We start from the raw sequence: 13,636 nt of genomic DNA on the forward strand, positions 1-13,636 counted from the left end.
GAGCCTGGTGAAAGGTGGGACGGAGACCCGGATGCCGTGCTCCTGGGACGAGGTGGGGTGGCTGCTGTCCTGGAGGGAGCGGAGGGGTGCTGTCGTCCGCCGTGGGCCGGAGCCTGCTGCCGTCCGCCATGAAGGGGAGGAGCAGGGGATGGGGGACTCGCTGCAGGCTGCCCTCAACCGGAGGAGCCATCGCCGGCCGCCAGGAGGCAGTCGAGGATCGGGCCGTCCACTGAGCGTCCAGTGCCATCGCATGGCACCGCAAGGAAGAGCCTCTCGGCAGGCTGAGGACCGAGCGGTAGTGTGTCTGGGAGCCGGACCCAGAATTTTTTTTTTCTCTTTTTCCTCTCTCCCCTCTCTCGTCCTGTCGCTCCCCTTGCTTCCGTCTCCTTTCTCTCGTCTCATCTGTCCTTACCCCCAGGTGCTGCGGCCACCGAGACAGGCCCCGGGGGGGGGGGAGTAGAGCGCAGTCTCGGGAGTACCCCGGCCTGCGAGGGGCGATGGGGGTATGTGACGAGCAGGGCGGACGAGAGCCGTAAGGGAACGGCGCGAGGCCGGTGACGCAAGTGATAACGAGCATCACCTGGGAGGCGCACCGGCCTTGAGTCTCTCAAGGAGGAGCTCCGGGAGCATAAAAGGAGGAGCGACGACAGTGAAGGACGAAAGAGGACCAGGCCTGGATATTATTTTATGTTTTATTACTATGTTTGTGTGGCCAAATACAAAACGAAAGTAATGCCGGCAGACCCTCGCGGTCGTCTGCCGGCATTACTTTCGTTTGTATTTGTTTATTTATATATTAAAGTTTTGTTGAACGTTCGCCGGTTCCCGCCTCCTTCTTCCCACATCTACGAACCGTTACATTGAGATATTTTTTTTGGTATTGAGAAAGAGTCCGTTAGTGATTTCAACTTCAGTGAAAGTTACATTAATACACCATGAGATGGCAGCAAAGACTGTCTTCATGAGTGAGTCAGTAAGTCACAAAGACTTTTATATTGAAATTGACTGAAACAAGGAAAAAAAGGACATTGTTTTTACTTTAAACATCTTACGAAATGCAACTGACAAATGCATTGACTAGTACTGTCATGGGAATGTCTTAAATGTTAAAAAGACAAAGATATCGCTTTCTTCAGCGGACATTCAAACTGATTTTGTGATTATGAAAATAAGATTAACCTGAAGAATATCAGCTAGATGCAGGTAATACACTCGCTCAGGCGATCTCTCTCTCATAATACTCTACATATCCCAGTGAGTTTCAATGAGGCGACTCAACGTTCCTTTCCTACTAGTTCTAAAGTGACATTTTGGAATTAGTAACGGAGGCTTGGGCTCAGCTGTCAAACTATCAATTTGAGATTTGATTCCGTAGTGGAAGGAAGTAGTTCCACACAGAAGAGGGTTTTTAACGACACTCTGTTGTTGTTCTTATTTATTTACACACTTATGATGTTGAACTGTTGTATAAACGCAATATCACACGAGTAGCCGTGTGATATGGCTGTATATCAGCATGCTGTGATTGCCTAAGGCCGAATCACAGCCGTGCTGATATAAAGCCATATTACACGGCAACTATAAAGCCATATTACACAGTGATATTGCTCATATAAAAGATTAGTTCACTCCAGAATTAAATTTTCCTGATAATTTATTCACCCCCATGTCATCCAAGATGTTTATGTCTTTCTTTCTTCAGTCGAAAATAAATTACGTAGTCACGTTGGAAAGAGTGACGTAGGCAGAAGTCAAATGGCCTTTACAAAAAAAAAAAAAGTAAAACAACAATGTCATACGATTTTGAAGTTGGAGGAGAAAATGAGATGGAGTTTTTTGCCTTACCATGGTACTTCCGCCTACGTCACGAGTGACCTTTCAAATGTGATTACGTAATGCATGGCACATCGCAGAGCAAGATGAGCATTTGTGGTTAAAAAGTATACAATTTTTATTTCTTTTTTAGAAAATGACATTGTTTCGCTAGATAAGACCCTTATTCCTCATCTGGGATCACGTAGAGCCCATTGAAGCTGCATTGAAACTGCAATTTGGACCTCCAACCCATTGGTAACTAGTCCACTATATGGAGAAAAATCCTGAAATGTTTTCCACAAAAACCTTAAATTCTCTTCGACTGAAGAAATGCATAAACATCTTGAATGACATGGGGGTGAATAAATTATCAGGAAATTATTTTTAATATGAATATTTACTGTTACGAATATCTGATTATGTTCTGTGTCGTCTATGAATCTTCTAGATTTTGTTCATATGGTACACTTATATGTGTCGTGTGTTTTTTATTTCCATACAGGCAGGAACAGCAGGTGAAATAAACAGTGAGGAAAAAGGAAAGCAGAATGGAGAAATGGACAGGACAAACAATGCAGTGATATGGAGGAGACAGAAGCGTCCAGTCCAGAGAGTGAAGGGCAGCCGACAGGTAACAAGGTTTCTCTCCAGACTGAGATGAGACATTAAACCCAAGCTTTTAGTCTATGTCCGTTAGCTATCCATCAGATTATCAGCCATGCACACACACACTCACACACAGCATGAGAAATTGAAAGAGGAAAAGGCCCCGAGAAACCCGAAAGTCCATTAAAGTTGCTCTGACAGGTGGAGAGAGTTTGGTGTGGCTCAGTCCCAGGGGAACGGCTCTAATGTGTGCTGTGGTGCGGCGGACTCATGTTATCACACAGAACATCTCTATCTGTCTCTCTGTTTTTCTCTCATTCTCTCCCTTTCCTTCTCTTGGCCTCTCCAGGGAAATGGCCGGGCTGATTCAGGGCCTGAAATGAACTGGTCATAGTGACGAGTTCATCCACTTGGAGTTTCTTTCAGGACACGGCAGTCTTTCTGGATACTGGGGAAACTGCTGTGGATCCGAGGTGTAGGGCTAGGTAATATATTAGATAATATTTTTATTTTTAACATTATTTAAAAAAAAAAAAGAAAGAAAGAAAGAAATTAACCACATTACCATTGTGAATATTGGGTAACACTTTAGTATAGGGAGCACATATATACTATTAACTATGACTTTTCCCACAATAAACTCTTAATTTACTGCTTATTAATAGTTAATAAGGTAGTTGTTAAGTTTAGGTATTGGGTAGGATTAAGAATGTAGAATAAGGTCATGCAGAATAAGGCATTAATATGTGCTTAATAAGTACTAATAAACAGCCAATATTCTAGTAATATGCATGCTAATAAGTAACTAGTTAAAAGACCCTAAAATAAAGTGTTACCGAATATTGTTTTAATTATTTTAATGCATCATTATTTTCTCATTATGTTTCCTAAAATATGTGAAATTATTTCTAAATAAATGAGTCCTATGTATCCTGTCTTTTTAGTAAATCAGAAAATTGATTATAATTCCCATCTCTACTATTGAGATCACTATGGACCTTCAAATAGTCCATTTCAATGATTCAACCAGAGGATTCAATAAAATGATTAGTTAAATTTTGGTCTAAAACATTTTCCAACAAACAATTTTTTTTACAAATTAAAATGATAATAATAATAACATATTTTAGAAAGCAAAATTAAAAGTTAAAATTAAAGCAAATTAAATATAATATTTGAGAAATGTAGAAAAAAAATATTGAGTTAAGCATTAATATATTGATATAAAATAATAATATTTTATATAAAAAATAATATATTCATATAAAATTTCATTTTGAATATCAGCTTTTTTGCACAGCTCTGTCTGTGGCTCATTTAAACATATTTTTTCTCGACCTAGTTTGGGGGAAAACATTGTGGAAAACATTTCTTGATTATTTTGAACTAAATTCTGACTTGGACTTGGAATAATCATTTTCAGTCTACTTGGCAACAGCTGGTTGAAATGACCGTTCCTCTGAATGGCCAAAATCTCCCATTTAAGCCCTTTGAGGGCAAATGCATATGTTTATTTAAATAAATTAAATCCAGCCTTCGTTCACACGTAATTGAGGACATCAGCCTCACTCTGTGACATCTGAGAGCGTTTACTCTAGACAAGGGATCGCAGGGATCAGTGACAGAAGACCTGAAGTGTTACCGTAATGCTGAATATATCTTGCTGGCTTCTCTTCGTAAACCAATCTGGCCAAACGATCCTGTTGAACAGACACGTTCCCTCAGCTACACTGATTTTGTGTGAAGGAGTTTGTCCTCATTAGCACGCTCATTAATCTAGTGATTGCGTACTCTGTGGTCTCAGGAACCGTGCGTGAGAGATGTAAATAATGCAGGAGGATGATTATTTAATGATCAATCATTGGGTTACTTATGAAGGGGTTGTGGGTCTGAGGAAAGGTGCACTGCATTACAACTTTAAAAGCAGCGACTGAAAGATACATGAGAGAAGCATTTAGGTTACAAATGATTATTACATCCCTGATGATCAATTGATGAGGCCTGCTTTTAACGTAATGTGTGTCACTTGTGTGTGTGTGTGTGTGTGTGAGTGCTTACCTCATAGTGTGCCACACGCTGGGACTCGGAGATCAGCTGAGCGTTGCAGATGTTACAGTAGCTCTCAGTGAAGAGTCCTTCATCACCAGCACCGGCAGACTTCATCTGAACAAATACACACACACAAAGTACAGTGAAACTCACAGAACTCATTACATGAATATGTGTATAGTGGCATAGTTTAAATAAAGGCATTAGAGCTGTCACTGCTGAAAAAAAAAAAAATCATAAAAATCATATTATTTTGTGCCAAATTTCATTAGATAACTGACCGTGAGTTTGATTGACAGGTGATCTAACCAATAATAATGCAGAAACTGCCATTTTGTCCAACAAAGCAGTTAGTAGATTAACGTTGGTGGACTTGAACTTGAAAAATGATGTGTACTGACGTCTTTCTGTGATTAAAATGTGATTCATTCATGTTTATTTGATGATATAAATTAACTAGTAAGAAGAGATGACTGCTTGATCTGAGGCGCTACAGTGATCTGTCACAACACATTAAAAAGCCACAAAATGGTATTTATTGTGTAAATTTCTTTAAAAATTACAAAATTAGAAATTTGAGACTGTTTCATATCAAAAGTAACCTGCTGTGTCTTGATTGTCGACGCGTTGTCAGTGTCCTCTTTGCTCCGTGGTGTATTTTTCACTGCGTGACAATGTGTGGCATGAGAGCGGCATGGCTTGTCGGATATAGCGACAGTAACTATTGGAGGCGGGACAGTTCAGTTGAATGTGCCTGGCCTTTGAGCCCACAGATGGCACTGCATGAGAAACTGTCATGCTGCTGTGTTAAATACAGCCACATAGGCTTTTGAGTAGTATGGAAAACCAGTGTCACTGAACACAGTCTGCCTCTGCATCAAGAAATGCAACTTGAATCTCTGTTACACAACGAGAAATCTATACATCAATTATATGCAGAGACGCCAGTGAGTTCTCTGGGCCCGAGCTCATTTCATATGTTCCAAAGACAGTGCAATATGTGCTGTGGTCAGATGAGTCCACTAAGCTTGTTTCTGGGGAAAAAAGGATATTGAGGTCGTAGCCCCAAAGATGAAAGTGACCATCCAGACTTTCAGCAGCGACAAATGCAAAAGCAAACGTCTGTCATGGTACATGGGTGCATCAGTGCAAACGGCATGGGTAACTCGCATATTGGGATTGTACAGAGACATATACTGCCCTCAGGATCTTTCATGGGAAGTCCATGGTTATTATTAGATCAAGACAATGTCAGGTCTCATTCTGCATATGTGCTACAACACATGTGACACATGTGGATGTGACTGACTGGCCATCAGATCTGACTCCTATCGGAAATGTACGGCCCGTCATGAAAAGGGGAATCAGACAACGATGACCACAGAGTGTTGAGCAGCTGAAGTTTTGTATCAAGCGAGATTGGGCAAAACTTCACCAATTAGTATCCTCAATTCCCAAACAATTAAAAAGTGTATTAAAAGAAAAAGTGATGTGACACAGTGGTTAACGTGCCTCTGTACCAATTTTTTTTGGAGTGTGTTGCAGCCATCAAAATCAACATTACAAAATACAATTAATTTGGCCAGTGAAAACATTGGAAGTCTTCTCTTTGTATTTTTGACAAATAAATAAAGGTTAAAGAGAATTAAAAAATCACGGATTCTTGGTTTTATTGCATTTCACAAAATGTCCCAACTTTTCTGGAAATGAGGTTTGTATTATCTTCTTAAGTTAACATTTGACATTCCTAAAAAATACATTTTGTAAAGTTTTTCAAACTCCACTATTTTGCACATCTTTGCCCGTGGCTCATTCAAACATATTTAAAAACAAATTAATGTTTTGAGTGTCTTGTTTTTAATAATGTAAAGTCATTGTGAATATCTGAACATCTTCTACTGTGTATCTTCTATAAATCTTCTGTCTTTTTGATTTTGGTAATTTAGCACACCCATAATATTTCTCTTGACTTTTTTCACTGATCTAAGTGCAGTGCATTCTGGGATTGCTTTATCCATGAACACTATATCCGATGCTGAGTGTTTTCTAATACATGTTGCACAACTTTTAGAAAAACCTTTATATTTGGAACATGCTCACTAGGTTTGGGAACACAGCTCAAGTGAGCAATCTCGCATTCATTGCACTGAAAACGGCAATATCTAAAGGTGGGGTATCCATTATTTCAACTATGCTGTCGGACAGTGTTGATATTTGAAATCAACCCAAACAAACCCACTCCTCTCTTCCTTGCTCCTTTTCTAAAATTAACACCAGTCCTAAAGCACTTGCCCAGTCATAAACCTTCATTCCAGTGATATTCTTTTGAGCTCTTTTGTATTGTCTCATCATTTCTCTTGCTACGTTTTTTTTTTTTTCTTTTCCAAATCTCCCTCTTGCTCATTCTGTCTCCATGACCGTCACACGCAACCTGGTCTCATGACGGAAATGTACCCGTGGGCACGTTTTCCCGAGTCGCGAAATACGTACCAGTGAGTACATATCGCTGAGGTTTCGCTGCGAAATGTCCATTGAGCGGCGCTAAAAGTGTGTTCCTTTTTTTTTTTTTGGCCGGAGTGAATGCGGTACGTTTTTATGATATTGCTTTTTAGACGAATCGCCACAGTTCTCGATTTGACATTTGCGCTCCGTTTCGTTTTAAAAATAACGTCCCACCGACGCTACACCTAAACCTACCCGATGGCATTAACAAAAGCAAACGTGACGTAAGAAGCGTCCGCGATCGTGTACCGTTTTTCAGCTCGTTTCGATTTTTTTTTTTTTTCCCAGTCAGTCGCCTTTCGTGGGATTCGTACCCAGGCAGGGGGGGTGAAGGAATCGACTCCTCGTCATAAGTCCAACTCCGTATCGGCTGAGCTACTGAGCAAGCTTGATTGCGGCCAAAAAAAGCGAAACGCGTAGAGCCGGAAAGTCCAAAGTACGTTTATTTACAAATCGGGCACTCTGGTAAGAAGCGTTTTGAAGTCGCGATGATACTGCGTGAGGAGATGTCAAAACGAGGCTTTACGAATCCATAATCCGACCCTGGCCGTTGTCGAAAACGTGTGTGAAAACAAGCCAAAGTGCTCAATGACGTTTTACAGGCCTCTCACGTTCGTTTCTGTCAGAAACTGCAGCCAGACATACGCGCCGGTACGTAATTTTGTGTCTCGCGAAAACGTGCCCATGGGTACGTCTCTCCCATGAGACCAGGTTGGTCAAACACCCCCTAATGCTGATTGGTTATACGTTTGTTGTTGGTATCGGCCCGACTAACTTCCAAACAGTGTAGCTGAAAAAACGGATACCCCACCTTTAATCTATTTTTCACTCTCTGCTGAGAACAGTTGTGAATGTTTTCCAGTCGTTGGCACAGGCTACTGTTTGTGAAGAGCTACAGTATGCAATATGTAAAATGACCTGCCTTTCTCAAGGTCAAACATACATTTAGAACATGACTAACAGTGTGGAAACATGGAATGATTTCTCTCCCACTGTTTTACTGAAGAGAAGAATGATGGTTAAAAAAAGATGTTTCACAACCCATTGTTCCTGTACATAAGGGGTGTCAAACTCAGTTCCTGGAGGGCTACTGTCCAGCAGAGTTTAGCTCCAACCCTAATTAAACACCTGAACCAGCTAATCAAGGTTTTCAGGATTACTAAAGACTTCCAGGCAGGTGTTTTGGAGCTGATTTGAGCTACACTCTGCAGGACCGTGGCCTTCCAGGACCCGAGTAAGTCAGAGGAAGCATTCAGCATTTATCACAGAAGAAAACTGCAGTAAGCTCAGGATTTCTAAAGAATGAATAAGATATTTGAGGAAACCACCCATCAAACCAAAACCTCGATGTATAATTAAAAAGCAAAGTGTCATGAGAATTCAACATTGCTCTTTCACCATCTGTGAGTGAGGGTGATTCTGATCAATTATTCACAGTGTTGGAGACATGGCAATCTGTGGTTAGTGTTGAGGTTGCACTTGTGGAATTCAAGTGTGGTCAATCTTGATTCTTGAAGAGCCCGCATGCGGAGCTAAGGAGTTCAGGTGCAGTTAGTGTGCAGGGACTGATGGGTACACATCAGCCTGACAGCATGTGTCAGACCGATGACTCAAAGCACCCAAGAATCTCAGATAAAGGCCAAAATAATCAGCCAATGGCGGAACATGGAGCACGCAATGAGATATCAGATGGTTCTCATCATGACAGCTGGGAACATACTGGACCTTATCTTCAGTACTCTCCTGAATTAATACAGACTATCATTATTTGATAGCTTGTATGGAGCTAATCGAGAATCCAGAACCTGAGCAAATCTTTGAAGATATCCAGGTGCACTAAATGGTTGCACATAGTATTTCAACATAAAGCATACCTGTTATATGTGCTGGTATAGCATTTCACTATACATTGAATCTTTTTTTTTAGAACACATTTTTGTCCTTTCTATGCAAAGAGACTCGTTAAAGCTTTTTTTCTCTGTCAGAATTAACATTGCTATTAACAGTTGGCAAACTTTTATGGATGCATCGTAATTAAATTTGGCATGAAATTTATGAACTTTATAGTTGTGATAGTATTTTTTCCCCTATATCTTGAAATATATCCAAGTGAAACAGCTACTCAAACAAAGAAAAAAAGTAGGGCAGGACTTGATTTTGTCCATAGGGAATTAATTGGATCATTGTGGTTTGCTATGGCTGTGATCTCATGTGAGTGACAGGTTGTACTGCCCTCACGCCAGTAAACACATCATTAAAAAACAGATGTCACTGCAAGTGGGAGGTAAAGTTATTGAAATAAAAATAAAAAAATAAAAAATAAAAACCTGCAGATAAATCACTTTGCCATACCTAATCATACCTTGTCTCTGTTTTCATGGACTCTTATTTTGATATTATTTTGTCTTTTTATGTTCAGTTCCTGTTCCCTTGTCTCTGATGTAATATTGTTAGTTTCCAAAGAAAACCTTGTTTGTTACCATGTTAAATAATCACTAATCATTGTGCATTTAAACCTTCAGTCATTGTCTGTTCATAGTCTCGTGTTAATGTTTCATGCTGGTGTTTCTTGTGATTGTTCCTAGTGTTTATTAATTGTGATTCCATCGTTTATCTGCATCAAGCCTCTTGAATCTGGATTTTCAAGTCACGTCAGTATGTGACACACTTATAATAAATACAGCAATATTCCACAAAAAAAGTTAGAATTGTCCATTTTGATTTTATGGTGACTTTAAAATTCTAGCTTATACTGAGTGCCAATTATGTTCACGGATAAATTTTACAATATTTTGTCTATATATATACAGTACAGCCCAAAAGTTTGGAACCACTAAGATTTTTAATGTTTTTAAAAGAAGTTTCGTCTGCTCACCAAGGCTACATTTATTTAATTAAAAATACAGTAAAAAACAGTAATATTGTGAAATATTATTACAATTTAAAATAACTGTGTACTATTTAAATATATTTCACAAAGTAATTTATTCCTGTGTTGGCAAAGCTGAATTTTCAGCATCATTACTCCAGTCTTCAGTGTCACATGATCCTTCAGAAATCATTCTAATATGCTGATCTGCTGCTCAAGAAACATTTAATGTGTACAATTGTACAAAATATTTGTGTACAATATTTTTTTTCAGGATTATTTGATGAATAGAAAGTTCAAAAGAACAGTGTTTATCTGAAATCTAATCTTTTGTAACATTATAAATGTCTTTACTGCCACTTTTGATTGATTTAATGCATCCTTGCTGAATAAAAGTATTCATTTCTTTAATTTCTTTTCAAAAAAATAAAAATAAAAATTCTTACTGACCCCAAACTTTTGAACGGTAGTGTATAATGCTACAGAAGCTTTGTATTTCAGATAAATGCTGTTCTTTTGAACTTTCTATTCATCAAGGAATCCTGAAAAAAAAAAAAGTACACAACTGTTTTCAACATTGAAAATAATCATAAATGTTTATTGAGCAGCAAATCAGCATATTAGAAGGATCATGTGACACTGAAGACTGGAGTAACGATGCTGAAAATTCAGCTTTGCATCACAGGAATAAATTACTTTGTCAAATATATTTAAATAGTACACAGTTATTTTAAATTGTAATAATATTTCACAATATTACTGTATTTTTAATTAAATAAATGTAGCCTTGGTGAGCAGACGAAACTTCTTTTAAAAACATTAAAAATCTTAGTGGTTCCAAACTTTTGGACTGTACTGTATATAATATCAGTCATTTTACAGTAAATGCTACAAGAGAACAAGGCATTACAGCATTATAATGCAGTATGAAAAATAATTATTCATCTTTAGATTTGATTAAGTGTGTTATTAAATTATTGTGTTTTTGAAGATTTACTTTGAGTGTTAGATAACGGCAAAGGTAATACAAATTTAAAAATATGTAATATTAGCATGCACAATTAAATAACTAATACCTGTTAATATTTTATATTTAATTGTGCATGCTAATTTCCCCTATTTTTACATTTAGATTAACAAATTTGGTACCAATATGTGCATATGGTGCATCTATAAGAATTTTATTTCAAAGAGATGTTTGTGTACAGTTTCTAATGAAAATGGCAGTAGTACTTCATCAAATGATGGAGAAGATCATAATAACTGAGCATATCCAGACACGGCACGCTTTGGCTTGCAAAGGAGCCGATTGAGGTGTGTGGATCACAGGATTGGAGCAATGCTGAACCGCTGCCATAGTCTGTTGCATTCTTTACAATAGCACTAGGAATCCGCCTGCAAGCTAGGTAAAATCCCATGCAAATTGTAAGGAGCACTAATTTTGTAGGCGCCATTACCTGATTTGCATAATTCCTTTAGTTGATCTGATGCTAAAACAATGCTGACAATGTGAGCAAGTAAACAACATCAGCAAGCACAATTCATTCTTATTGCATTTCTCCCTCAAGAGTGTTGTTTGATTTACTTAGTAGCAACTAAATGAGATATCCTTGAGCATACCCATATATTTCACTTTTAGTTTCTGATTTCATATTTATCTGTCCCTGAACTTCGCATAAAAATAATATAAAGTGATTGGTCAGTTTATATGTGGGTATAAATTGTAGCCTCTTTCTGTGTTAATAGTTCTTAACTAGAATAAGTTGCAAAATGAATCCGATTTGGCCAATAGTGAAGTTATGGGAGACTTATGAGTTAACATTTGCTTTCGCTCCATGGATGATTTTCTCTACCGGATGTTAGAATCTTAATTAAAATAACCTAGGAGGAAAATGATCATGTAGCATAATAAAGTTTATTTCTGATTCACTATGCGGCCTCATTAAAGATTTCTTTCAATCTGAGCTCCAAAAACAAGCCCTCCGTGCGCATTCAGAAACAGAACCTGTTACACACAATTTAATTTTCTGTGATTATAATTATATTGTGACACATCAGTGATCTCTCACAGCACCTCGATGCTAGTCTAATTTAATAAGCTTGAATTCTTATTTCCACAGACAGCCTTTAAAGTGTTCAGGCAGTCACGATGTTCAAAAAAATCTTCAAAATACATTTATTTGCACCTTTCTATCAAGGACATGACTACAGATGGAATGACTCTATCTGACTGAGATTGCTGGGGGTGTGGGATATGAATGTAAGTTATTAATCTATTAAAATAATGTGATTTGTAATACTAATAATGATAACTTCTAACTAATATGTACATGTAGATCTTTGTCACATTATTTTCTAATTAAAATCTCTTTCACAGGCGTGCAATATTGCTTTGCTTAATACTACAACCACTTAGGTGAGTTTGAAACAGCAAACAGGATGCAGAATTAAAAAAAAAAAAAGATGCAGCAATACTGAATGAGATTTTTTTTTCTCAAAACAATAAGTTCAGATCTCTGAACAATTAGTTTCTTGTTCACATCAGATTTGAATTTCTTAATTATTTAAGCAAATTTCATGTGTTTTGGTGCATATGTGCAAGAGTAAATACAATTGTTTGCATAACAACTAAGTGCACATGGCTTGCTGAACAAATCTGATGTGTTGATTCTCAGTGAAATTGTCTCTTCACAACTTCGAAACATTCTTTCATCGTGTGAGCCATCACATACAAAATGATCCACTGAGTTATTAAAATCTGTCAGACATACATTCAATAAACATGAAATATTTGAATGTCTGCTAAATTGGCAAAAGGCAAAAAAGAAATAGGAATCACAATCTTACTGTACCAATCAGCCAATCAAGTTTGGAAGCATATACTGTATACAGAGTTTGCCAAGCACAATCACTATCATTTTTGAACAAGGAGGAACATCATTACACATCCAATGCATTGAACATCATACATTACCATTTTATGTTTTTGCAATAAGTCTCTTATGCTCATCAAGCCTGCATTTATTTGATCAAAAATACAGAAAAACAGTAATGTTGTGAAATATTATTACAGTTAATAATAATGGTTTTCTATTTTAATAAACCTATTTTTATAACCGGTGATACTTTGTTTCAGGATTCTTTGATGAATAAAAAGTTGATGCAATTTGATTTATAAAACAAGACAAACAGCAGAAATCGCTCCACAAATGTAAGTTTGTCTGTCCATGTAATTTTCAAATGATTTATCAATTAGAACGGAAAATTACCGCTCCACTTCACATGAAATTTGAACTTGTTGTGCCAGATCACGATTGGTTGGTGTATTATACATGACAAACGGGCATTGATGAATTATGTGATATTTTAAAGTATTTTATGTAATATAAGGTGTCCCCTGAATGTGTCTGTGAAGTTTCAGCTCAAAATACCCCATAGATTTTTTTTTTTTTGTATTCATTTTTTTAACTGCCTATTTTGGGGCATCATTAAATATGTGCCGATTCAGAGTGCTTCCCCTTTAAATGCTCGCGCTCCCCGCCCCCAAGTTCGCAACTCTATAATACATTGCATAAACAAAGTTCACACAGCTAATATAACCCTCAAAATGGATCTTTACAAAGTGTTCGTCATGCAGCATATCCGGTTATGTAAGTATGGTATTTATTTGGATGTTTATATTTGATTCTGAATGAGTTTGATGGTGTTCCGTGGCTAACGGGCTAAAGCTAACATTACACACTGTTAGAGAGATTTATAAAGAATAAAGTTGTGTTTATGAATTATACAGACTGC

The 13,636-nt window shown here is 37.6% G+C and overlaps 1 protein-coding gene across 3 annotated transcripts in view; it reads right to left on the reverse strand.

Moving 5' to 3' along the window:
- Positions 1 to 13,636, reverse strand: part of zgc:171482 (zinc finger protein) — a 128,173-nt gene that overhangs the window by 89,763 nt on the left and 24,774 nt on the right. Inside the window, exons 1-2 of one of the 3 annotated variants that reach the window (XM_048205563.1) lie at positions 4,480 to 4,584; positions 4,064 to 4,121 (exon numbers count right to left, since the gene is read on the reverse strand). In XM_048205563.1, the coding sequence (XP_048061520.1) occupies positions 4,064 to 4,121; positions 4,480 to 4,484 (63 nt within the window). In that variant the 5' untranslated portion in view covers positions 4,485 to 4,584. Of the gene's footprint in view, positions 1 to 4,063; positions 4,122 to 4,479; positions 5,828 to 13,636 lie in introns of those variants that run through there. The other 2 variants (XM_048205562.1, XM_048205561.1) reach the window with 2 other exon arrangements.

This window comes from Megalobrama amblycephala, linkage group LG10 (genome assembly GCF_018812025.1).
Source record: "Megalobrama amblycephala isolate DHTTF-2021 linkage group LG10, ASM1881202v1, whole genome shotgun sequence".
Taxonomy (NCBI): Eukaryota; Metazoa; Chordata; class Actinopteri; order Cypriniformes; family Xenocyprididae; genus Megalobrama; species Megalobrama amblycephala.